At 51.5% G+C, this 26,684-nt stretch overlaps 1 protein-coding gene across 1 annotated transcript; it reads right to left on the bottom strand.

The window, feature by feature from the left end:
• Positions 1 to 16,103: 16,103 nt before the first annotated feature.
• On the bottom strand, positions 16,104 to 22,001 carry AQP3 (aquaporin 3 (Gill blood group)). The gene is made up of 6 exons (XM_037151649.2): positions 21,804 to 22,001; positions 18,708 to 18,834; positions 18,195 to 18,332; positions 17,748 to 17,866; positions 17,223 to 17,440; positions 16,104 to 17,137 (listed from the first exon to the last, which is right to left on the bottom strand). Exons 1-6 carry the CDS (start codon positions 21,909 to 21,911, stop codon positions 16,969 to 16,971), a joined length of 879 nt encoding a protein of 292 aa, XP_037007544.2. The 5' UTR covers positions 21,912 to 22,001; the 3' UTR covers positions 16,104 to 16,968.
• Positions 22,002 to 26,684: the final 4,683 nt, after the last annotated feature.

Genomic DNA, 26,684 nt, shown 5'->3' with positions numbered 1-26,684 from the left:
TTTAAACTCAAGCCCCTTTTCCTGATAAAACCGAAGTTCTCCTAGGAGAAGTGTGCTCTTCTTTCCCTACATTTGTAAAATGCAAACACCTGGTCTTCTTCAGGGACTCTTGTCCAAGGCATCTTCTAAAATACAAATTCGGCGGAGAAAATTTTTTATCAAACGGGAAAACCTTAGCTATCTCTGAGCAGCTATTCCTTTGTGAATCAGCAAATTCTGATGCAAGTTATTGAATGTCTAGGTATTTTGATATAAAACATGAAATACTGAAACATAGACCGCTAGACCTGCTTTTGGCTTTTCATTACAAAGAGGCTGAGGAGTGGCTTTGGAGCTGTAGATAAATGCTCTGTGCTTTGCTGGGGGCATCCCTCTTGAAAGTGAGAGTGAGTTTGCCAATAGAGGAACCTATGGGTCTAAAGGTCGAGAAATGTGGTCATGAAAGTCGATCTAGGGAATGCCGATTGCTTGCCTTTTGGTCATTATGGGAAATTAAGGTTTCTAGAAGTTAAGTTCAAATGAAATTGGGAAGAGATTGTATGGTTTCAATAATAGAAGGCATAGACATGGAGATGCCGTCTTAAAGGACAGGGATTGAAAGTAAGTTATTCTAAAGATGGTTATTTCTAAAGGGATAAGAAAGTTCGTGAAAGTTGCAGAAAGGTTCGTGAAGGTTGTGAAAGTTTGTAACTTGTGAAGAAAGAAACCTCAGGCCCCAGTACCCCTTCCTCCACCTGGTTTTTCTCTGGTGACGTTCTTGGATGACCTTGGTGGTACTCGAGTTGTCTTCATTACAACTTTCTCTTGCCCTTGTCGGTGCGGGGAATAAATCCTGTCAGCTGTGGAATAAATCCTTCGTCAATATGCATTTTGTCCATGCTGAGATAGAAGGTAAGGCTGCCTCTGGACTCGGAGTCACCCTACACAGCCATCCCCAGGTGACACGTGGGACGAGGGGTCCAGTGAGGCAGGGACTGATCACCCCTGATGTTCAAAGGGACCTATTCCTTCCCCTCTGTTTGGTGTTCTGGTCATTGGTAAGGCCACCCTCAGGGCACGGGGTAAACACATCTATCTCTTTGTATTCCTCTGCTGGTGTGGAGCATATACCTTCTGTTGCCCGGTTTCTGACCTTGGGGGGACTGGGGCCAAAGCCGCCCGCCCGGGCTCTTCCCTGCTGCTGGACACCTTGAAGCCCAGACTGTCTCTATCAATCATTACCAGTCCTTACAGTTTTCATCGAGGGTCTCAACAGGTCTTCCTGCTCAGTATTTAGGACCTTCCATCCCCTTCCCAGTCTTAAATGTTGTCAAAAGCACACAAGAAAAATCTTATACTTTCTCTATAAAAATTAGTAATTTAAATTATGTGTATGGTCTTTATATGTTCAGTCTTCATGTATGTGATCTTTATATGATATGTGTTTGTCTGTGTGTTACCTGTGGTGTTTTCTGCCTCCAGTTGGCATAACTAGGGTGTGATATTCTATTGGTCTAAAGATATTAAATACTTATATAAATTAAGCAGGATCTTATGTTCTAGACAAAATATTTGATATTAAATCTGGTTTTAACTTTGATTAATGTCTTTCAGAGTTATTACAAAAAATATGTTGTTTTACAAAAAGTTTATGTCACAATCTTTTGGTTAAATATGACAACCTTTCCAAAGTTCAAATTTTAAAAACTGAGGAATGTCTTTGAGTTATTCCAATGGACCCCTGGAATACCTCAAGTATTTGTTCTATCCTCACAACAAAAGTTTTTGAACTAATTAGGCCAATTTAATATGCTTGAAATTACATTGGAAGCTTTGCCTAACAGAGTAATAACATTTTTATCAAAATAGATTTTCTAGAAATTTCAGCCTGCCCTAGGGAAGAACTTGCAAAGATTTGAAATCAGGTTCAAACAGGAAGCTCTAAGGCGTAGCAGGTGTCCTGTCAGTGACACTGCACAAGCCAACGGTGACAGCTGCCTGTGGGGAGCAGTGGTGGTCTGGGAGTTTGTAACCTGAGTGAGGGGTTGTGAGTTGTTTTGAGAGCTCAGTGCGCACTTCCGGTAAGTCCTGGACAGCATTTTAAAACCTTGCATGCTGTTAGGTTTTCACTGTTCTTTTATGTCGTTTCATGGTAATTTTTGCTTCTCAATAGACTGTTATCTTGAAATATTATATTTTACAAAGAAGCAAAGTTCTTTCTCAACTGCAGTTTAATCAAATCTACAACCATGTCATTTTAAATTTGGTCCCTTGTAGACAGTCACTTTTTACACTGATGCATTTGCATAAAAAAGACTCTGACATTATTTTTTTAATTTTTAAATATATTTTATTGATTATGCTATTACAGTTGTCCCATTTCCCCCCCCAAGACTCTGACTTTGAATTACAGATATATAAGTAGGTCATATCTTTAAAGAAAATGAAGATTTATAGAACCCTTAGAATAACTGAATTCATGGAAATACTGGCATATAATCATGACAAACAATATTGTTATATGTGACTAAGTGAATTAAAGAGAATTGTTATGACTTTGTTCAAAATATTGCTTATTTTTAATCATTTTTTCCAGATTTAAGGAAACTTTTCCCCCTAGGACAATTTGTAAATTATACCCTTATAAGCAATATTGAAACATTTATATTTTTCTCCCTACCTAATCCCTCCAAAACTCGGCAACTCTCAACCAAGTAAGTATTATTTTCATGGCAATATGTCTGCTTGCAGAAACCCAGTAAGAATCTGTTCTCTTCATAATAGCACCAGTATCCAAAAGTTTTCTTAACCAAGTCTTTGTCTGGAAAGTCATGCCGGGATCTTGGATGTCCCCAGAAAGCCTTAAGGAATTAAGATTGACTTTCAAAGCCAATAAAAGCCCCTTGGAGAAGTGGTCAGGTATCTTGCTTGGTCACGTGGTTCATGGCAGTCTTTCCACATAAGGAGCAACGTTTGCTTTCCTAAAAGATGGCTAGAAGAACCTAAGGCACTTCGGAAGCCTCGAGGACTTGAGTGAAACAAATGGTACGGGTGAAGCCAGTGGTAACTGTGTGGTTTGGCCTCTTCGCCCTGAGGGGCTGACTAAGCTCAGTCTGCAGGTTCCTTATAAAATTACAGCAAAGCAGATTTAAAAGAGACTATATGATCAGTTACTATTCTTGTTGTGTTCATGCAAATAATCAGGCCAAATTGAAACTAGACTTACATTCACTCTGTTTAATAAATGAGGGTAATCTTCAGGAGAGAAATTGTGTTTTAATTAAAATCACAATGTCCAATTGTCACCCACAAAGTGATTGAAACCTAGTTTCTCTAAGTTTCCTTTCAAGCTAATGTTTCATTTTTTTCTTTTATCCTTTGACTTGGAACTATTGAGAGCTACTGATGCAGTGCCAGTCATACAGAATGCACTGACTACTCTGCCTCTCCCTTTTTGGGAGTTTAAGTTCAATATCTATCTTGATTTTCCTGGCTAATTCCCTTCCTAGAACCTATAGCAGCCTTTTTAAAAATTCTTGTTTTTAGGCCATATCTCCTCAAATACCTTATATCTTTTTAACAGAGCATCCAGGCTGGAAACATTAAATGGCCTCCAGTCACAGCTCTTGCTTTTCTGGTTGTCCAATTCCACCCTCTTTTCTGTAGGAACCCACACCTGGAACCGCAGTCAGGGACAGCTCCACGACCCTAGCCCACCTGAAGAAGTAGTTACAGAGGAAGAGAACTTCACCCTTACTCCTCCAAACCAGAACCAAACCAGGTTCTTTTATTTAAAAGAATAAATCCATTTTAAAACCAGAGAGGGAAATGAAAGGACAAAGCCAGCCCCATTTGCTATTGCGGCACCATTTGCCTAGCAGGCCTATGACCTTATTAAACATGATGCCATTTCACTCTTCTGAGCTTGTCCTCCCGAACTGGACATTACTGGGAGCAAGATCAGAACTAAGGGCCCCCATAGCCACAGGCAGAAGATAACATTGGAGCAAACTGCAGCCCTGTGTGACCACGCCCAACAGCCCAGGGGCCGTGGACAGCAAACCCCCACTCTTTCTTAATCCAATTATAATTCAATAAAAGCTCAAAGCCCCCACCTCTCAGTGCTGGTGTATCTCTCCACACGGAGCCCCTTTCCTTGCTTGGAGAGTGAATAAAAACTTTATTCTCTACACTTTCTTCTCTTTGTGAATTCTTTCACAGCCCGTGTCACTGGCTACCCTAACATTACCCTGCAGAATTTTGAGAGATCTCTGGACATCTCTGAAATCACTCCCAGCTCAATGCTGAGGGGAGAAGAACAGATGAGCTCACAGAGAAACTGGGGTTCCTCACCAGTGGCATACTAAATGGGGGTGGGGCGGGAACAGTCCTCCCTGGGGACAAGCAATAGAGGGTCCATTATTGACAGAGAACTTAGAAACAAAACTAAAAGTCAGACTGCTTCTTATTGTCCCCATCAGCCACGATTCTAAACAACATCAGTAATAAAATCCCCCAGATGAAGCACCACCCCTCCGCCCTCCCACAGACCCGCTCCTAACCACACACATTCACCCTCCGACGGTGGTGACCAAATCCACATTATTTCTTAGTTCCTAAGACAATTTCAGAGACAGAAAGTAACCACGTAGGATGGTCTAAAATTAGAAGTTTCTAACTAAAAGCAAGTGGTGGTGGGTAGTCCTGTCTGAGGCCATAGCTTCCCTGACAAATGTCAACCTTTAATTGAGCCTATTGGCTTTTTGCATCTATGATCATTTCTTTTTTCCAGACCCTTCAGGGCACAGTCACTACACCAGAGCACGGGCCACGGAAACCCTCTTTGTCATTGTTATTGAGTTAATGTTAACTGCCAACTCTCTGATACCCACCAATGGAAAAGAATGATTTGTCTCTCCAGTCTACTTCTTATCCATCCCGAGACTTCCCGCTTTGCTTTCTCCCACCTCCCTAATCTATCACCACTGGATTTCGGGTAACCCCCTGTGTCTTCCCCTTTGATTCAGATGTACCTGCAAACCAAATAAATGGTCACTGGTTCGATTCCTGGTTAGGGCACGTGCTGGGTTGTAGGCCAGGTCCCCAGTCTGGGGCATGCAGGAGGCAACCAGTCAGTTTCCCTCACACATCAGTGTCTCCCTCTCTTTATCCCTCCCTCAAATAAGTGTTATGATGTATCTTGTGAGCGTTATGAGAGTTTATTGGGGGGATGCCAGGGAATTCTGAAAAGGGAAATAATAGTTTATTTAATAAATGGAAACTCTAGGTCTAGGCTGGCCTGAGTAAAGCCAACACAGGGTGAAGTGAAACAGCCCCAGCCAGAGCAGAGAGCTCTGGCCGGAGCAGAGAGCAGAGCAGAGCCCAAAGTTGGGGAGCATGGCAATTCCACACTGGGGAGCCCAGAGGACGCCAGAGGCTGAAAGGCAGGGGCGAAGACTCAGAGGTGGGCACAGGCTGTGGGCGTCTACCCCAGAGGGGAACTCCCATTTCGAGACCTAGGTGAGGCGCTGAAGATGAGGATGTTGATGACAGGGACAGGGCGGAAGCGGCGATGGGCAGTGCTGGGGAACTAACAGGGCCTGGGGGAAGATGGTGACAGTTCAGAGGACCTAGAGGGGAAGGAAACTGGGACAAGTGGTGACAGTCAAGGTGACAGGAGGGTGGGAATGGAACCAGGCAGTGACAGGGTTGGGGTACCGGCAGTTGAAAGCAGGATTAGTTTCAGAGAGCAACAGCTCTGGGCTTGGGGCTGAGATGGCAGCGAAAGTGATGGGAACTGGGTTAAGAGACAGCGTGGTTAAGAAAGGGGCAGTGGTCATGATGCAGGGATGACGGTGAGGGTGGCAGATGGGTCAGAGATGAGTGATGACCGTGGAAGTGACTTAGGGGTGACAGGAGGTGTGGGTGGTAATGATGCACTGGTAGCAAACTAGAAACACCCACCCTGCCCCCTCACTGGGTTTCAACATCCGAATGGTTTCCTAGGCCTCAGGTCCAATGACGCACATCCAGGCATCTGCCAGGCCCCAGATAAGATCTCCAGGCGCAGCCGTAGCCGGCAGGGCTGGCTGGGTGCCCTTCCTGGCTGTGCCCAAGCCCATCAGGGGGCCTAGACATGGAGCCTTAATGTCATCTCTGCCTTCTCCTCCTGGGTCCACACCTATGCCAATGTGAGGTCCGCCGAGAACCTCTAACCCCTCCTTGCAGAATACAACTTTTGGCACAACTGTCCTGACCAGGGCTTTGTCTGTTCCAACAGCTTCTTCCACAACTGTCACCACTAGACATTCCTGAGCCTTCCAATGCTCCGCTGTAACCATTCCCTGGGAGGAGAGAAAAAGGACAGTGGGCTTCAAGGCAGGTGGGGGGGTCCTGAATAATGCCATCCAGTCATTCTACAAACATTTATTGAGCCCCTTGCGACATAGGAGGGGCTGGCTTGTACAACCGGACCTGTCTTTCCCTGTCTCCCTGAAGCTCAGACTGGGTGACAGACATGTGAATGGCCGTCACCACTGGTAGAGAGCTCTATTCCCTTGTAACCTCGTGATGGGGTGTGGGGGGGGTGCTTTCAAAACCTGAGGCCTTGAAGGAAATCTCAGGACCAGCGCTAGTGACTTTTTTCCATTTGCTCAGCTGAATACTTTACAAAGTAATTTACAGTGAGCATTCAGGAGGGAGAAAGGGAGGTGGGGCAAGGCGAAGGGAAAGAAAACCAGTGAGGTGGCAGAAGCTAGGGTGCCGTGGCTGGAAAAGGGGTTCTGTGGAAAGCAGCCTCACGGAGCAATCGGATCATAAATTCCTAACTGGGTTGGTCATGGTGGGTAGTCACACCCCAGGAAGCCTATAACATTTTTTTAATAATTAAGGATTTATTAGTTAAACAATATTTACAACTCCTTTGGTGAAAGGTTTACCTTCACCTTAAACAAGCTCTGTCCGTTGTTCTGTGCATCTGTGTTAACATATGTTGCAATGCCCTCTCTCAGGCCCTCACCCTCAAGAGAGCACATCATCTTGATTTTGTTGTTCCACTTATGTATGCATTCACCGGTTGATTCCTCTATGTGCCCTGACCAGGACTGAACCCACAACCGTGAGGTATTGGGGCGATGCTCTACCCAACGGAGCTACCTGGCCGGGACAAGATCATCTTAACTAGCCTGCAATCTCATCTTGCCTTGCTTTTTCCCACCTTCATGTAATCTTCCATACTATTCTTCTTAATCAAAAATGCATAATAGAAACTGGAAGCTATTCTAGGAAGCATTTATCTCAGTCTGTTGAGATCTTGCTTCCAGGCATATTCACTGTTTGACTCAAATACATTTTTAGAAAAGTTCTCTACAGGTTTGGGCACTCTTATAACAGTGCTAAATAAGACAAAGGTGCTGCCCTGGCTGGGTAGCTCAGATGGTTGGAGCCTCCTCCCAATACACCATGGTTGCCGGTTCAGTCCTGGTCAGGGCACAGGAATCAACCAATGACAAATAACTTTCTCTCCCTGTCTCTCTCTCTCTTAAGTCGATTTTTAAAAAGACAAAAATAGCCTTGGCTGGTGTGGCTCAGTGGATTGAGCATCAGCCCAGAAACCAAAAGGTCACTGGTTCGATTCCCTGTAAGGGCACATGTCTGAGTTTCAGGCCAGGTCCCCAAATGGGGGAATGTGAGAGGCAACTGATGGATGTTTCCCAATGGGTGGATATTTTCCTCTTTCTCTTTCCCTTCCCCCCTCTCTAAAAGTAAATAAAATCTTTAAAAGAATAAAAATAAAAAAATAAAGATGCCAGTGAGAAATTGCCACTGTGGAGAAGCCAAAATGATTTCCAAAGACAGGGACATCTAATATTCAACTTGAGTGCGTTGATCTTGTGCAGACAAACTTTCTACATCCCCCCAAGCCTTCAGCACAGTTTGTTACCAACATAAAGACCTGCTATAAGGAGCCTGTGAGCTCTTGCTTCCCAGCATATGTTGTCAGTTTGGCTTAAATAGACACTGTTAAACATTAAAGAAAAAAGAAAGACCTGCTATAAAAAAGGGATTTCTTTCCATTTTCCTTCTTTCCTTCCTTCCATCATCTGAATTTAAGACTGTTAGGAGTCCCAGAAGAAAATCACAGAGTGTGGGAGCTGGAGGGAAGTTAGGGGTCAGACCATCCCCTGTGGTTCTGAGGGAGAAACTGAGGCAGAGCAGTGGTGGAATTTGCTCTGGGTCTGAGCAACCTCGAGCTCTTGACATCCAGGCTTCTCGCACTTCCCCAACCTGTTCACTGTGCATCTGGTCTCCATCCAAGGTGGGGTCTGGCCTCCAGACGGCTCACCCCTGCCTCCCTCACTTGGTGATGAATGGGCTCACAGGGGCCACCAAGCAAGAGCCCTGGGAGGCTTTGGTTTCCCGGGTCCTTCCTGACCAAGATTCTGCCTGACTTGGCCCCTGAGCTCCAGCTTTTCCAGGGCTCCTATCTCCTGCCAACAGGCCTTTGCACAAACTGTTACCTCAACCCACCTGGCTAATTCCTTTGTATCCTTCAGGTGTCAATAACAAGGAGGGGCCCTTCCTTTTCATTTTCCCCAGTCCTGTAGAGGTATTCTGTTCTGGTAAAATGTCCCACTTCCCACTTTCCTTTGGCTGATTGTATCTGTAGTCTCCTCCACTAGTTAGGCTTCAAGTTTCATGAAAATGGGAACCACTGGGTAGGCTCTGGTTTTCCCTTTTCTAACAGCCCCCAGCTTTCATTTGAGAATCCATTTTGTTCAGATGGAGCTGGGTTGGGGGGGGTGTCCAAGATGGAACATGTGACTCAGGCTAACCCAATCAGGTCAGACTATTCTAGTGACTCAGAGCTGGGCAGGTGGTCAAGCTGGTCCAATCAAGGTGTACCTCTGTGTTTTTTTGTGTGTGTGTGTTTTTAATTTTTAAAAGATTTTATTCATTTATCTTTAGAGGGGAAGGGAAGGAGAGAGGGAGAGAAATATCAATGTATGGTTGCCTCTCGTGTATCCCCCACTGGGAACTGGCCTGCAACCCAGGCATGTGCCCTGACTGGGAATCAAACTGAGATCCCTTGGTTCTCAGGTGCTCAATCCACTGAGCTACACCAGCCAGAGCTACCTCTGTGTTTTTGCTGAATAAAGATTCTCCCTCTTCTCTGCTAGACATGAACAAGAAGCATGTAGCCTAGAGCTATTGCCAGGTTCCTTAGAAACACAAGAGGATCCAGGCTTAAGATGCAGCTGACACCATGGAAAAAATGAGAAACCAAAAGGACATCAATACTGGATCAAGCCTCACCTGAAGTTTTCCTCTGATTCTTTAGTTATGTGAGCCAATGACATCGTTGGTGAGCCAATCACCATCGTTGCACAAGTCTCTATGAGTTAGATTTCCTTTCTTTCTTTCTTTCTTTCTTTCTTTTTTTTCTGCATCCAGATACTCCCTACCTGATATTGTATATATTTTGCTTATTATAGTATTCCTGGTACCTACCACAACCTGGCATTAAATAGATGCTCAACAAATATTTAGGAAGTAATAAATAAATGAATTAAATGCAAGCCCTCTGGCAGAAAGACCAGAGGAACTACCTTGCACATAAGAGCCTTCCAGGACCCCTTCTGCAGAGTTTCGGCCACTCTCATTGATCGTGCACACCTCAGGATCCCTGCAGGTCTCTCTCTTTCCTGGCTAGGGCCCACATCCTCACTCATACGGCCCAGAGCTGAGTCATTTTCTGCTCCTCCCCTGGCAGCCAGGGCCACTGTGGCTTTGACTGGATATCTCTGGGCTTAGAAGCTGTACTCGGAGACTGAGGACACCAGCCTGGACTGGCCACTGCCTTGTCCAGTAGCTCCGCACAAGTCACCTGCACCTGAGACTCAGCTTCCTGCTCTGTAGAATGTCAGTGAGGATGTGGACCCCTTGACTTCAGAGGATGTGGTGGCCCTGAATCTATGGTTGCCTAGGATTCTCAGCTTGTGTGTGATAGACAGCACACCGGTTGGAAATGGACAGTATTATTCTATTCTGCTGTCCTCTCATTCAGCAGGGATTGGATAGCGCCTATCATGTGTCCTGCCCAGATACTGGATTCTCAATCACATACTTTAAACCTCCTGCTTCCTGACCCCTTACTCTAAAATCTGGGTCATGACCTCAGACCCTAAAGGCTTTTCAACCCCACATGCTGACCCCTGTGGCCTCCATTTCTTTATCCCCTATCTCTGCTTTTTCCTTCCCATACACTTCCAGGCTCTCAGGCGTATTGCACAGATGTGTGGCTTCTGGCAACCAATGAGTAGGAGTATAGTAGGAGTGTATTCAAGTGTGAGTGCACTGAGAGTGTTGATGTGTGCTTAAGTGTGCATGACTGTAAGTGTGCATCAGGGTAAGGACATGGAGTCCAGCTGCGTGTGTCAGAGTGGGAATATGGAAGTGCAGGAGTGCACATGAGTATATCTGTGCTTGAACATCGAGTGTGTTGAGGGGCGTGAGATGCTGTCAGAGTATGAGTGTGGAGCAAGTAAGTGTGTATGGGTGTGTCATTGAGTGTGTGCACATGTGTTGGTGCACAAGTATTGTGTGAGTGCACATGCACACATGTCCTTCAGTCACAGCCCACACACTCTCACGTGTATGTGGGCACACACACACATCCAAGGGCTGCAGGTGACCAAACTGTAAACCCTTAGTCTGATAAAAGAAAGACTCTGTCCACAGGTCATAGTTACTCTTTCCTCTCCACCCCTGACATGGAACTGGGTGTGATCTCCCAGCTAAAGGTTACCTCTAATAGGAAAGAGCTCTCTTGGACGTGAGGACAATCTGGCTGCAACGTCCCTCACCCCACTGGTTGCCAGGGTTAATTCGGCTGATCTGGCTGGCTAGGCAGGTGTCCCTTTCCTCCCTCACTGATCCATGTGTGTCCCTCCCAAAGCCGTGCGCCCGGTCAAAGAGGACGACCTTCCCAGCTAGAGGAGAGGACCAGTCTTCGATCAAGGGTATACGAGTAGCTGGGCTCCCCTGCTAGAACCTCCAAACAAGCTCTCAAGGAAAGAGCTCCCTCAAACTGAGCCTGAAGTCTGCTTCTCTCCTTAGGCCAGGCCACCTTCTCCCCACCTTCAACACATTTCCGGCCAGGCCCTGTCAGTGACCCTGAGCAGACAGGCAAAGAATGAGGGTGGTGGGCAAGACATTCCAGGTGCCTCCTCAGCTATGGGGGGCATCTCCATGGAGATGAGCGGCGGCCCACGTCCAGATGGTTATCAGGGTTCCCAGAGTCCTCCCTCCCCTTGCCCAGCCTCTCCCAGCCAGGCCTCCTTGGCTCTGAGTGCACTGAGGAAGCCTGGCAAAAGCTCATCACTCTCCACCAGGGCTTTGGAGAAGCTGGTCAAGGGAACTGACTCTGGTGTAAGGCTTTATTCCCAGAGAGCTCTGGAGATGGGGAGAGAAAATAGCCACCCCTTCTCCACACCACGTCCCATCTCACTCTAACCTGAAGGTGTGACCAAGACAGTCTGAGGCGGGAACCCCGAGTCAGGTTAGTGTTCAGCCTGCTCATAACCTCACCCCACAGACAACCTTGCTGTTCCATAAAACCTCCATTAGTCCTTCCCTCACCCAAGCCTCCTATGGTTTTGGCCAATACTCAGGGATGAGATGGAGGAACATAGGCCCTCTTCCTACTCCCAAAGGTGCTGGATCTCCCTGTGGGTTGGTGAGAGCAGGAAAAGGCCTCCAAAGTCATCATCATTATCTTGATTATTGCCCCATTCTTGAGCTGAAGGGGAATGGCAGTGAGACCTGAGGATGTTTCCTGAAAAGGCTGGGAAACAAAATGAGCAAACACAGATTCGAGCTGTGTCTTGGCTTCATCCTCCCTGGGAATGACTCTCTCCTGGTTCCATATATGCATATACAACCCTCCCAACCTCTAATTAGTTACTGTGACCACTCTCAACCTACCTTGGGAGCTCAAAGGGAAGCATACTGGTTCCTTTTGGTACATATCTAATGGTACTGTTATTTTCTGTACTCAATAGCACTTACTATTACATCTGGCACTGTTCTGTACACATGTCCTCATTTAATCCTCACTGATGCAACCTCATGAGGTGAGTACCAGTACCATCCCCATTTCATAGATGAAGACACTACAGCAGAGAGGAAAACTCTGTGACGTCCAGCAGGACCAGTAGATCCTGGCGGGGGGGCGGGGGGCACTTCACTGAAGAGAGCTTGTGAAGGGACTATTTACAGAGGTGGTGGCAGTCACCGGAACCAACAAGGACAGTCTGGGGACTAACAGCAGGCAGCCACTTCTCCCTCAGCTGGAGGAGACAAGAGGAGAGAACAGTACTATTGGAACACAGGGGAAGCCCTGGAAAAGGCTGAAGACCCCGACTTTTCTGCCCCCCAACCACTCCCACCCTCCCTGCGCTCTGATTTCTTAGCTGTGCCTTCCACTTGCCAAATCCAACTAGAAGCCAGTGACGCAGGTGATCCAGCCCATAGATATTAGCCTCCTGGGGCGCAGAGCAGGATGGAGATTGGACCTGGGGGACAGGGAGACTCCAAGTGCCTAAGGTCCCATGGCTGGGAAGGGCTGGTTTGAAACGAAGGTGATCTGAACCCAAAGACCTGAGATGTTGCAAAGTGCTGTCAGGGAAAGGGGTTGAGGGGACCCAGGTTAAAGACAGAAAACTGGATTCTAGCATAGGCTCTGCTGCATTGCTCTTTGACCCTGAATGAGACTCTGGGCCTCAGTTTCCCCCTTACACAAAGAGGAGGTGGGTGCTACTCAGGGACAGGCAAAGTGCCCAGACTAGACACGGCCTGTGTTCCCACTGCCGCCCTCCCCCTTACCTCAAATGAGCCTGGCGCCAAAGACTGAAGCGCCAGTGTGGAGACTCAGAGGCCTTGTACGGACACCCCCTTAGGACTCAGAGGTGCTGGAGGTGAACCCCTTCGGTCTCCCTGAGGGCCCCAGTGCTTCAGCGTCTTCTCCCTTTGCACTGCTGCATTCCCTGGCCCAAAACTCAGAACTCCGCCCTAGGAGAGGCTCCCTCCTGCCAGTGAGGAAGTGCAGGGCCCTACCTAGGCCAGCACCTTCACGGACCCTTCCTTGGGGATCAAGGGCATCTCTGACTGCTGACATCTCTGTTCTGGTGGAGTGTTCTCTCCTCTCCCCTTCCCACCCCACCCAATTCAACTCCACCCATGCTTCCTTCCCCAAACCTGGGGAGCCCCACCCAGGTTTTCAGACAAACAAAATCAGGGAGGGAGAGTTAGCAAGAAGGAGGGAGCTCATTACTGGAATTAGGGAAGAGGCATGCCCTGGAGTAAGATGGCGGGACTGGGCTGGCCAGAGAGTCACTTGTGGGTACGCACAGGGTGGGCTCCAAGGTACACAAGAGGTTCTATTGTAAGTACACGAAGAAAGACCCAGCCAGGCCCAGAGAGGGAGGCAGACAGAGACAGGGACATGGTGGGCCAGAGGCACAGGCCCACAGGGACATAACCAAACATCCTGAGAGAAAGACGGGCACACTCTCAGGCACACTGGAAACCACACACTTGTGAGTGTGCATGCACAGAGGTAGGCGCACAAGGAACCAGGAACCAAGCTCAGGGTTCAGGCAGATTCATTTCAATCCAAACAGGTCAGAACTTTAAGAAAACATGGGCTCCACCAAAGCGGGCTCCGTGCAGGAAGAAGGGGCCAATGACAAGGCAAGGGATCTGCCCGCCCTCCCACAGGGTGATTCTCCCTCCAAGTGCACCTTGGGAAATGGGTTGAGAGCCTTCTCCTAAAGTAGATGAGATTTCTTCCTTGAACTTGCTACCAGCCAGAACAGCTGATAAAAGGCACAGCCTGGACGTGCACGGGGAGTGGGGCGTTTTCCTCCTACCCCAGCACACGCTGCAGTTGGCCCAGGTCCCTGCCAGCCCCCACCCTGCCTCACCGCTCCTGGCCACGCCTTACCCTTTCTCACGCCAACTGACCCTCCATTCAACATGTGCCCCAGGCTGTGTGCTCCTCTGCCCTCCACACCCGTGTGTGTGGCCCCCTCTTATGTCTCTCTTCAATCTTACCCCAAACGCCTCCTCTAGTCAGGGCACAGCAAGCCATCACCTCCACCCCTCTTCTCCACCACACACCCCCCCCTCCACCCCTCCTCAGGAAATTCAGAACCCCTGAAAGGAATCTGACAAGGAAGAGTATGTTGAATTCAATGACCTTTAAAGAAACAACTTTCAGCATCTCTCCGCCACCACCCACCTCCCTTCCCCAGCTCTGCAGGAAAAACCATGAGCTGAGATGATATTTACTGACTATTTACCATCCGCAGTGGGACAAACTGGGCTCAGGTCTTTGTGCTGAGTCCTTTTCATGGATTCTCTTCCATTACTTCTTCCTGTCAATACCTCCTAGCACACAGGTGAGGAAACAGGCCCAGGGAAAGAAAATGACCATCCCCAGATCACACAGGTAGAGAGAGGCCACGCCGGGCCTGGAATTCTGGTTTGAATACTTTCCTCAACACTGCACCAGAGGGCTGACCAGTCAAAGTCAACGGCAGGATTTAAGAGGAAACAATGACAGAAGGACAGGGGCATGCTGGGGAGGACAGCAGGATGGGACACCACAGGCGAGACCACTGTGGCTAGAATGAAACTCTGAGGACACACACACTCCCCTCCTGAGGTTTGCCCTTCCTCCCCCAGGGCCTGGGAAAGAGACACTCCCTCTGGCAAGCTTCCCTCCCACACGCCATACACTCCCCTTGGGAGCTGGGGACGAGGAAGGGGTGGAGACCAGAGGGGAAACTTCCTTCCCCACCCGCCAGAGTCCTAGCTGTGTGACCCTGCATTTGCCACCCACCCTCTCTGGGCTATGGTCTCCTCATCTGGGAAATGGCTGGGGAACAAGAGCTGCTTTAGCTTCTAAAACCCACAGTTCTCCTGACAGACCCAGGGTTCCTCTGGCTCTGTGGGGTTAACTTTGCAGGAGGGCTGGGGTTGGCCTTCTCATCTTCCCTTTTTCTTTTCACCTGCCCTTTTATTCATAATGAAACCTGAGGAGGATTGGGTAAGGAAGCGAAGGTGAGAAGGGGCATGTGATCACCTGACAGAGCTTCCTGGGCTCAGACGTGCTGAGTCCTTGCCTCCCTGGGCAGTTAGGGTGCCGGAGAGTCAGTCCAACCCCAGCCTATGGGCTCAGATGTGCCTCAGACGGAAGAACTGGCACAGAGGGGGAGACAAAGATGAATGCAGCTGTGGTCTCTGGCCTCAGACAAATGACTACAGAAGATGGTGGAAGAGTGAGGAAGTTGCAGGGACGGCTTCCTGGAAGAGGAGGAGCAGAGCAGATCAGGACACTTGTAGTGACTGGACTCGTTGGAGCAAAGGTCCGAGGGTAGGCAGGCACAGGAGCACACAGAGTAGTCTTGGGCGAAGGGAGCACTGTGAGGGGATGGGTAGATAGGCAGGGACAGGAGCCAGGTCCTGGAGGCCTGAACGCAGCGTGGGAGGTATGGGATTGTCTCCAGACCATGAAGAAAGCCGTGGAAAGAGCCCACTTTCAGCAGGGGTTTCCAGAAGGATCCCTCTGGTTGCTGAATAGACTGGGACAGGCCTGGAGGCAGAGAAGCTGCAAAGGGGCCGTGACCAAGCTCTGGGTGGAGTTTGATGGAGCCCGAACAGCTCCAAGCTGTAGGAGACAACACAGGTTCCCAGTCTGGCTGGAATCCGCTGGCAAAAGGGACCTCACTATTTCTTGGGTGGCAGTCCTCCCCTTAAGGCAGCTCTGCCTGGAGAAAGTTCTTCCCTCGGCCAGGCTCAGGCCCGTCTCCTGGCGTGATGGGCGAGGGCAGGGGTCAGGAAGGAGGTGCGGTTCCCTGTGCCGGGCTCCTGGGAAGATGGAAGCTTGAGGGAAAGTGTGGGGCCGGCTGAGTTCAAGCTGAGAGGAAGAGGCCTCCTGCCCCGGGGTGCCCTGGCCACGTTGAAGCCCCAGGGGGGCACCCTGGGTGTGGTCAGACACCCTGAAGCTCCTTGACTGGCCCCAGGAAAACAGCAGAACAAGCAAAGATATATTTACACCATTGGCAGTTTTAGGCACACATTTTATTGTTTGGTTTTTTTTTTAATATAAAAGGTAAAAGTACATGTGTTTAGTGGAGGATTAAAAGAGTGAAGACCCTATTTAGAATAGTCTCCAACCCCAACTCCCCAAATTGTAAAATCTACTACATTTTTGTACAACAACAGCAAACATGAAAACTCAGACCTGGACTTCAGCCCCCCGCCCCACCCCGCCCCCCATGCCTACATTACGACGGAAACATGTTATTCGGCTCCTACTTATACACGCCCAGAGTCCACACCCGGGCTGTGGCCCCTCCTCTCAGCCATCCCATATTCCCGTGGTATCATCCCCAAAACCTCCCCTAACCCTCTGCCTAGAAAACAGGGCAATCACATCGTCAGAAACACATGTATCTGGACCCCTCCCCACCTGGAGCCCCTGAAGCATGAAGGCCCCTGGCACTTTCCTCACTCAGATGGAGGCATCGCCATCCCCTTTCCCTTAGATCCCCCCTCCCCATGACTCAAATCCTTTCGACTTGGTCCCTTGCCCTGAACGTCTGGGAAAACGCACACGCACACGCACACGCACACACACTCACAAACACACGCATGCACCCACTGCCCATTTCTTCCCCATTGGGAGACAAAGGGTTATGTTGGCCCTACTCCCTGTCCCATCACAGTTTAAGGGCAGTGGCCCAAAGTCCTCCTTGGACAGAGTCCGGTGGGAAAGCCTGGAGGGGCCGTCCAGCGGGGTGGTGGCAAACACGGGGCTGCTTAGCCTGGGAAGGGATTGTGCACGGGCCTTTTAGGGAGCAGCCCCCCGCACAGTCAGTAGATGCTCCAGGAGGAGGGGCAGGGGGGATGGCTCCTGCCCACTCAGACCTGCTCCTTGTGCTTCACGTGGGCCAGCTTCACATTCTCCTCCTCAGTGGAAGGCGGACGCTGCTCCAGGTGGCAGCCGATCATGATCTGGTACACGACGACTCCCGCGATGGAGCCCAGGAGCGGGGAGACGATGGGCACCCACCACCACTGGCGGCCAGTCCTGGTGGACAGAACACGTAGTCAGGGGTGGTTGGAACAGGCAGGAGGAGGGCAAGCGGGGCTGGCCAGGTGTCGGTGGCACTCACGTGAACACTTCTGAGCCCCAGCCGGCAATGGCAGTGAAGAGGCGGGGGCCGAAGTCCCGGGCGGGGTTGACAGCATAGCCGGAGTTGAAGCCCATGGAGGTGCCGATGACCAGAACCACCAGGCCCACGGTGAAGGCCTCCAGGCCACGGGGGACGGGGTTGTTGTAGGGGTCCACGATGGCCAGCACACACACGATGAGCGAGGCTGTGCCGATGAACTGGCGAGCGGGGAGAACGGGGTGAGGAGCGGCCCCTACCCCACCCTCGGGTCCCTCCTTTTGGCCTCTTGCTTCCCTCCCGCGTTCTGCTCTCCAGGACAGTGGTGCTAGAATTCGTCCAGGGATAAGGATCCCCCGGGGAACCCGTTAAATATAAAAGTCTCGGCCATTGCGATTCTGAAATGGGCTCCCACGTACGGAGAAACTCCATCTTAGACAAGGAGTCCCATCCCCCCGCCTGCCCATCAGACACCCAAGACAGCCTGGTTTCCTCCCTGCGCTCCCCTCACAGGTCCCCATCCCATACCTGGTCGAAGAAGCCATTGATCATGTCCAAGTGTCCAGACGGATAGGTGGCAAAGATGCCAGCTGTGCCATTGGGGCCGGAGACTTGAAGCTCGTTGCCAGCAAAGGCCCAGATTGCATCTAGTGACAGATTAAACCCCAAGTGGGTGAGGGCAGAGGCCTGGGTCCAGTTTCCTCTCTCGGGCTGGCCCACCCGCCCAGGGGTTATATGGGTAAGTAGAATCACTGTTGTTTTACTCAGGAGTCGGAGGTGGTAGGGTGGGTGGGGTGAGGGCCTGAGATGCTAATGTTGCCCGACTCGTTTATTCCCCTCATGCCCTGCACCTGGGGCCTGCGTGCGCGTGAGTCATGAGCCCAGGGCTTGGGCAGGCCCCAGTAGTCTGTCAGTGAAAGGCCTGGTGCAGGTCCCAAGTAGAAGGAGAAGCTAGTGGAGGAGGGTAATGCTTACCATAGTACAGTCCAAAAACAATCCCAGCACCCAGGAAAGCTCCCAGTGTCTGAGCCAGGGAGTAGATGGGCAGCTTGATCCAGGGCTCTCTTGCCAGGAAACACATGGCAAAGGTCACAGCAGGATTCAAGTGGGCCCCTATGCGGATGGGAGATGGGACCTATTAGCCAAAGCCTGCCATAGTGGGTAGGCCAGGATTCCATACCACCTTCATATTCCCCACCTCTGGCCAGGGGAACAAGGGTGCAGGGAAGGGTGTCATGTACCAGGCGGCAGTTAGACTGCATAACAGGACAACTCTGCTAATCTCTGATTCCAAGGTGAGAGTCAAAGGTTCCAGGTATCAGGTTCCTTCTTCACTCTCCTCTTCCAGGAGCTCAGAGCTCAGGCCATGGCTATGCCTTGTCCTTGGGAATGTCCCCCACCCCTTCCCCCCAACCCATCCCTCAGGGGGACCCCTTGAGAAAATGCTGTTGATGGGTGATGATGATAAAGGGTGGGATAAGGCCTTACCGGAGACCTGGCCAGCAATGAGGATGCCCAGAGTGACAGCAAAGCCAAAAGCCAGGTTGATGGTAAGGAAACCACCATGGGTGCCCCGGCTGAGCACAACCTGGGCCACAGAGCCACAGCCAAACATCTGCATCAGGAAACAGAACAAGGCGGGACGGTGAGGCCCAGCTGAGGCCCGGGAGCTCTCGCTCCAGAGGGAAGGGTGAAGCCAGCAACCTCTGCCTGCCTCCACCAGGAGGACAAAGCCCACCCTGGAACTCAGCCGAAACCCCCCTGCTGCAATTGCACCCTGAGAAGCAGATGTGCCCTTCCAACCCCATTGTCCCAACCCTAATATAACAGGTCCCCATGGAATTAGAGTCTGCAGCTGGGACCCCAATAGATATCTGAACCACCATCACTGATTTTTCTTGAATCTCAACAGGAGTAGGGGAGAGGGGAACAGTGTTCACCTCAGTAGTTTTTCCTCTAGCCCTGCAGGCCCGTCCCATAGAGGTAAGAAGGCTCTCACTCATTCCCCACTTGCAGTTCCTCCCTTTTTGCCCCAAAGAAAAGCTACTTGGTCATGGCAGTGATGGGGGACAGGGCACAAAGAAATAGGGAGGAGACCAGAAGTTAGGTTGAATCTATTTCTCCTGAATCTGGGATGTCAGAGCCCCTGCCCATGCCCCTGGCTCTTCTCAGAGTCCCTCTCAGCACCTCCTTGACCCGTCCCTGTCCCAGAGCCTCCTCTCTCTCCACTGACCCTGACCTCTCTGTCCTCAGGGGGTCCAGGGTCCAGGGTCTGTACTCAGATTTGATGATCCTAAAGGCATTGATGAGTGGCTCTTCTCACTAGCCCTGGTCTGGGCCCCCGGGGCAGTGGAAAAAAGGAGATTAGTTCTAAGCTTTCTGCCAGGGATGGGAGGCATTTGAGAGGATGAAGATCCCATATGTCCTGCAAGGACAGAATACACTATATGTCTATTCCCCTTGTTCAAATGTAAAAATGCTTCCTGTCAGCTGTAAAGAGCTGTTGACCTGAGCCTTGGAGTGTCCCCCAAAGCTACTCCAGCCCTTGCTCCAGTCTCCTCTTTCACCTAACCATAATTAAAAGTTTTCTATGTACCCAGCAGGCAATTTCCAAGACCCATGCTACAGCCCCTGTCCATTCTGACATGTCAGTGTCCTGTTGTCCTGCTACTAGGCATTTTCTTTATCCTTTCTCAGAAAGATCAAGATAACGAGGAAACCAGCAGCAGTGATGGAGGACAAAGGTGTGAGAGCAAAGATCAGAGATTGTAATTATATAGGGGGTGGGGGAGGGGCAGGCACGTGAGGGACCTGGGAACCCTGCTGGGCTTGGCAAGTCCTGGTCTCAGTTCCTTGCCTCTCTGAGGCCCCAACCTGGCTCCGACCCAGGAGGTCTTGGAGTGAGAAGCTGTCAGAGCCAGTTCTACCACCTTGGGGCTAATCTTCCTCTTCCTTCTCCCCCGTGCCCCTCCCTCACTAGATACCCCAGAAAAGGGGGCTCCCCTTGCCCCAAAGCCAGCCCCACTGCTACCACTGCAAGCTCTAGGTCCCCGACCTACAGAAATACACAGGCGAACCCTCACCCATCACTTGGGTCTTCCAGCCTGGCCCTTCCTCTTCAGGCTGCCCTTGAGGTTCTGCTTTTCACTGACACCCAACGCCTCATACTCATCTGAGCCTGAAACTTTCCTTACTGGAGCAGCTCCCCGCTGGGCCTGACTGCTCCTCTGTAGGGGAGGTGAACTGAGGCTTGGGAGGGGACAGGGAGGACCTTCTGTAAATGTGCTTCCCCGTCCTGGCTGCTCTCCAATGGGGGGACTGGACTGTAAAGCAGATAAGAGAGTGGGGGACACTAGGCTATGGGGCAGGAGGATGATAAGCACCTGCCCGGCTCCCTTGGCACAGGGGAAAGAAGGGATGGGGATGACTGGTAGAGCCATCCGTCTTGTGAGGGGCCGTGGATAAAGTGCCTTCTGGTTTCCTTCTTCCCTTCCTATTTCCAGGTGAGTCTCGGCCCTCCTCTGACCAAAGGGCCTGCTCCACCACCACCACCCATTTGAGCTGGGCCACCCCAGCCCTGTTTGCCTCCAGTTAAGCCCCTTGTGAGTCCACAAGGGGCTGGCAAGCCTGCATTACCTAGGGTCGGGGCTGGGGCAGGAATGGAATAATGCAATCCACCCACTAGAATGCAGCAACTAAACCCAGAAGTAACCGAGAAGAAAACAGGTGTGACCACAAAGTGGCTGAAAATCCGAGTAACTAGGACAGGAAATGGAGCCTGTAACTGGGGTACGTGTCCACCAGACCCAAGAAGAGCAAACAGAGGCACGCAGGGGCAAAACTGAGGTGACCAGGGAGTAACCGGGACCAGAGAGTGACCCAGGCAGGAGAAGTGTCCCACTCAGAAAACCCAGAATCAGTCAGAGTGCTTCTGCGCGGAAGCTGACAGCATCTGTCTGGGTAACTGACAGGGTCTGGGAGCCGCCCAGCAGAAGGGGAGCAACTTTAGCGAGACCACTGCTTCTGTGCCTGGGGCCCAGCCGCCTTCCTGACCGCCTATCTTCAAGGTCCTCCTTTCCTCTTGAGCTGCTCTTTGCACCCTCTGCCCCAACCCGTGGCAAACTGTCCTCATGTCACAGGAACTTTTGGACTTTCTGAGCCTTAATTATTCATTAGGGGCCAGGAATCAGAAGCCAAATAATCTAAAAGGGTTCCATTTGCTTCTGCCTACTCCCCGCCCCGGCTGCTTCCTGGGCTAGGACTCTGAGAACTCGGGGAGCAGTGGGAGCCTTGAGAAGGGGATGGAGTCCCAGACCGCGGGGGGGACCTCAGCTCCAGCCTGTGGGCTGGGTCACTAGTGGGGGGAGGTTGCAGGATCAACGCTGTCACTGGGGAGTAACAGCCGTCAACGGAGTAAAAGCTGGGGGGAAGAGCACTGCAAGGGGTCAAGGTGGGGATCAGAGTTGGGAGAGGGGTAGGGCTGTCTTGAAAAGGAACAGCCAGCCCTCCAGCGAACAGAAGGATTGGGGAATGTGGGGGCCGGAGACACAGGGGCTTCTCTGGGTGCCCCCTCCTCCCACTCACCACGAGGATGAGGGTTCCCAGGCACTCCGCCAGAGCCTGGCGGAGCAGCCGGTAGCGGATGTGGACCAGCTCCCCGCAGCGGGAAACCAGCGCCTTCTGTCGATCCATGTCGGGGGCAGGTAGCGGTCGGGTCCGGCGGGGCAAGACGGTGGAGCGCGGAGGAGGGGCGGCGGGCGCAGCTGCAGAGTCCGGGAGCGCGGCCCGCGCAGTTTATGGGAGAGGTAGGCACTGGGCCCGCCCGCTGCCCCGCCCACTCAGTCCTGGGCCGCGCCCACGGGAGTGGGCGGCCACCCCACACCTTGCCTGAGGATGTTCGTGGGGACTCTGGGTTGAGGGGAGCTAATGAGGAAGATGGGGAAACAAGGGATATGAGGTGTCTTAGGAGTAGTAGGGTCGACCCTGGAGAGCACATAAGGGAGGATGTGTCTTGGACGCTGAGAGCCAGCGATGGGGCACAGCCGGGTGCAGGACATGGCCAGGGAGGATGCAGCTGCCAGAAAGATCTTCTTGGCCCATGACAGTGAGATTTCCTATGGTCCCTGTTACGTTAAGGGTGAGAGGAGACATGTCAGAAAAGAAAAAGAACCTGGCCCTGGGTCTACAGGATGGCTGGACCCAGTATGTCCTCAGCAGGGGGCTGGAGGGCAGACGCTGTGGGTCCCAAAGAAGAGACACTCTCCAAGGCCAGACTCAGCTGGGCACACAGAGCGCATGCCGAGTTCCAGACAGAGCTCGTGGGCCCTTGCTCCTTGTCCTGAGCGTACGTCATGTGTTGTCTGTTTGGACCAGCTCTGTCCACAGTTGTGTCCACACAGGACATTTGTCCTCTGTGCTTGGTCACACTTGTTGGGCATTTCTCATGGCTGTGCACATCCTGTCAGATGTGGCTGGGTTAAATGAGACTGTCACACGTGTACCTGAGTGCATTTTGCACATGGCTCCAGAGGCTGAACTGAAGTTGTTCTGACATGCCACATGCCACATGCCCCATGCTTGCCAGCAGAGTAAGTCCCCGCCGTTTTTAACCCTCTCCTCTCCCACTCTCACCGAATTTCCAGCCAAGGGAGAGTCTGTCCCTTTAAGAGATTAAACTGGCTAAACTGTTGGAGTGTCAGCCCCCTCTGAGGGGATTCTTGGGGCAACCCTGCTCCCTGTGCTGCATTCAATAATTGGGAATGTGACGTTTGGTGGCCTGGGCCCAACTCCCACAGGACTAGGAGCAAATATGCCCTCACCCTTGTACCTACTGTGGCATTGCCAGGGAGGCCAGGAGACCACATTTTCCAGATGGACTTAATCCAGGTGGGCTACGGGCTTTAGGGACTTGTCCCTTGAGAAATGGTTGTCAGAAATAAAAGCTCCAAAAGTGACTCAAGCTTAAAGAGATGCGGTTTAGCAATACACATCAGGTAGATTCATACCCATGCACCCATGTGTGCAAACACACATGTACCGTGAGACTGACGGTTACACTGCCTATGAACACTGAGCTCTGCTCACATGCTCACAGGGTCCCATTCACATGGGATCCCGGCCACAGAGTCACGCATACGGAGCCCACATACAACATCTCTCATGGCCCTGGGCCCATAGCGATGCACCCCACTCTCTGGGCGGCCCCATCGTGAATCAGGGAGCCATCACTGAGTGCCTGCCTCCAGCCGCACTGCCAGTGTGTGACTCACTCACTCAGAACAGAACCCTAGAGTCCTGACGCCAGAGCCCATGGGGGAACATGCTGCCCTCTCTTATACCTGCCCCATGGGGTATTTCTCAGCTTCTCACTACCTCAGGTGGGGCTGCAAAGGCAGTATAGGGCAGGAACAAGCAAGGAACTCCTCAGCACCGAAAGAAAGTGGGGAACCCCAGCCCACAGCACCCCATTATGGGCCTGTTGGCCTGCCCTGGGACCCAGAGCAGAGGAGAAAAACAGGAGCAGCTCTGCCCCCGGGAGGCGCATGCACGGCTCCTGCAGAGTTGGCGCTCGGCTCGCAGAGGTGTTCACGTGTGCCGCACCGGGGCGGGGGCGGCAGGTCCCTCACATGACCGTGGGCTTGTGTATCTTGTTCACATTAAGCAGCATGAACACACACGTGCATGCACTCACACATGCGTGCATGCGTATGTGTGCCTACCTATAATCTGGGGCTACAGCCCACCACAGAGAATCTTTGCAACCCCCTCTAATGGATGCATCTCCATGCCAAGTGACATAGTTTGGCAAGTGGAACGAGAGCTGGTTCTCAGTGCTCTGTGGCCCCAAATCAGCACTCGACCTTCAGGACCATGGCCCCGTACGCTCTCACCTAACCCATGTCTATTTGTAACTAGTGGTTACGCACATGTTCATATATGTGCATACACATGCACCTTGGGATGCATCAGGGTTGGAGCTGAGAAGGTGTGGGTAAGGCATCATCCTTCATTCTTCTTTTTCTTCTTTACCCGCATTCAAGGAGGACATGCTTATTTTAGAGCAAGGAGGAGAAGGGGAGAGAAAGAGACAGACAGAGAGAGAAACATCAATCAGCTGCCTCCCATACGTGGAATTGAACCTCCCTGACTGGAATTGAACCCACAACCCACGCTTGTGCCTGATGGGAAATCAGTTTGTGGGATGATGGCCAACCAACTGAGCCACACTGGCCAGGGTGTGATTCATTTTTCTTAATGGGCCCGAGAGGACCTTGCCTGGAGGATGCAATGCCTTGCGAGGAAGGGTTCCTTATTCCTGTCAGTTCTCTTTCGGTCATTTGGGATTGAGGGGGGTCAGGGCCTGGGGATGCCTATCTAGAAATGCCAGGGTAGCAGTGGTTCAGCGGAGCAGAAGCAGGCCTTCGTCGTGGGACCGGACGCTGCGGGCGTCATTCTCCATGCGGTCAGTGTGAATAGCGCCCCCTGGCAGAAAAGGCAGAAGGAAGCATGGCTTCACAGAGTAGAATGAGTTTGGTGAGGACCTGACTCTGAGTCACGCAGTTTACCTAGAGCCCTCTGGGCTCTCTCTTGGGCTTTGGGAAGGAGAGCCCAGGCCCAGTGCAGGCTGGAACCCCGCTCTGGGAGGAGTCTCCATCTCCTCCCAGGGCATCTTGAGCAAGGTCTGTGTCTCACTTGGGCGGGAGGGCTGGGCTTAGAAAGGGGCCTTGACAGCCCATCCACCCGTGGGAGGCTGTGACTCCTTGAGGTCAGAGCTGGGGAAGTGGGTTTCCAGTCAAGGGAAGGGCTGAAGACACAAGCTCCAGCCTGCTGAACCAGAGGGGTTGGCTGGGGCCCTATAAGGAATGGGGGGGGTGGCACGCCCTTCACGTCCTGTCCCCAGACATTTTCCCCTGAATGGGAGCAGTCTGAAGAGCCGCAGAGGAGATTTGGGCTTTGCTGTCAGCAAGTGGGGTGAAGAAGAGTAGAGCCATAGAAAATGAATGATGCTACAATGCCCCCCCGTCTCCCTGAATCCCCTTATCTCCCTAGAGCATTGGGACAGGCTGGGGGAGGAGCAAGCCTAAACAGACATAGATGTTTTCAATTTTAGTAAAGTTATTTCCTGCCCTGGCCAGGTAACTCAATTGGCTAGAGCATCGTCCAGATCCACCAAGGTTGTGGATTCAGTGCATAAATAAATGGAACAAGTCAACGTTTCTCTAAAAGAAAAAAAAAAGTGCCCTAGCAGGCATGGCTCAGTGTGTTGAGTGCCAGCCTGCAAACCAAAATGTCACTGGCTTGATTCCTGATCAGGGCACATGCCTGGGTTGCCGGCCAGGTCCCCAGCTGGGGACGTGCGAGAGGCTACCAATCCATGTTTCTCTCACACATCAATGTTTCTCTCCCTCTCTTTCTCCCTCTGTCCCCTTTTTCTCTAAAAATAAATAAATAAAACCTTTGAAAAAATGTACTTCCTCCCATATGCAAAGCAATCCCCAGAAGTGGGTATATTTCCCCCCTTTCACAAATGACAAAACTGAAATTTGGAGAGCAGTGACCTGCCAAGGTCTCACTTCGCCAGTGAGTGCTGAGCTGGGATTCAACCCCCGTGGGGACGTGGAGAAGAGGTGAAACGGGCAGAGGCCAGGGAGCCCAGGCCTGGCTGGAGGCACAGGAGAGCCGGGAGCCAGGGCACGAGAAGCCTCAGAGTCCCTCCATGCTTGATCTCCCTTGCTGGAGTGTGCCCCCCTCTCAGGCCACTGCCAGCCACCATCCCTGCCTCTGGGCCTTGAGAGCTGGGGGAGGGGGGTTGGCTCTAGACTGGCAAGGGGAGTGGAGTACAGAGATGAATCACCCTGTTACGAGCGTCCCCAGACTGGGGGGCGGGCGAGCATCTCCTCCTACTGTGCCAGCAGTCACCCCCTGTCTCCAGACAGACAGGCAAGACGGCAGGGAATCTGTGAACGTGAACTACCCACCTCAGGCACCTCCAGCCAGATGAGCAGCTGGACCTTGAGAAAATCTACCTTTTGACCCATATCCTGGGGACTCTGGGTCCACCTTCTGTTGTCCTTGAGCTGCTCTTGGCACCCCTTGAGGACAGCAGAGGGTCATAGAGAAGAAGCAGGGGGATGGGACAGAGGCTAGACCTCTTGCTGAGAAAGGGTCCACAGTTACAGGGGCAGACTGATGGGGGCAGGGCCCCCTGACAGACCCAGAATCTCAGTTCCAAGTCTGGCTTGGCCACCGACCAGCTGGTGAACTGGACCGCTCTCTTCCTCTACCCCTGAGAGTCTCAGTATCTTCATCAGCCACCTGGAGGTTTCGGTTGGAGTCCTCCCCCAGTCCCAGACCCAGGGCCTCTGTAACAATCGAACTAGATTGTGAATGTTTCAGGCTTTGAAAACTGTATTACACAATCGACATAGATGGAAAGGTTGATTCCAGAAGCTGTCTCCTTAATCA

Source organism: Artibeus jamaicensis, unplaced genomic scaffold, assembly GCF_021234435.1.
Source record: "Artibeus jamaicensis isolate MK-2021 breed Jamaican fruit bat unplaced genomic scaffold, CSHL_Jam_final scaffold_1964, whole genome shotgun sequence".
In the NCBI taxonomy this organism is placed as follows: Eukaryota; Metazoa; Chordata; class Mammalia; order Chiroptera; family Phyllostomidae; genus Artibeus; species Artibeus jamaicensis.
This window is presented reverse-complemented; position numbering and strand designations above follow the sequence as displayed.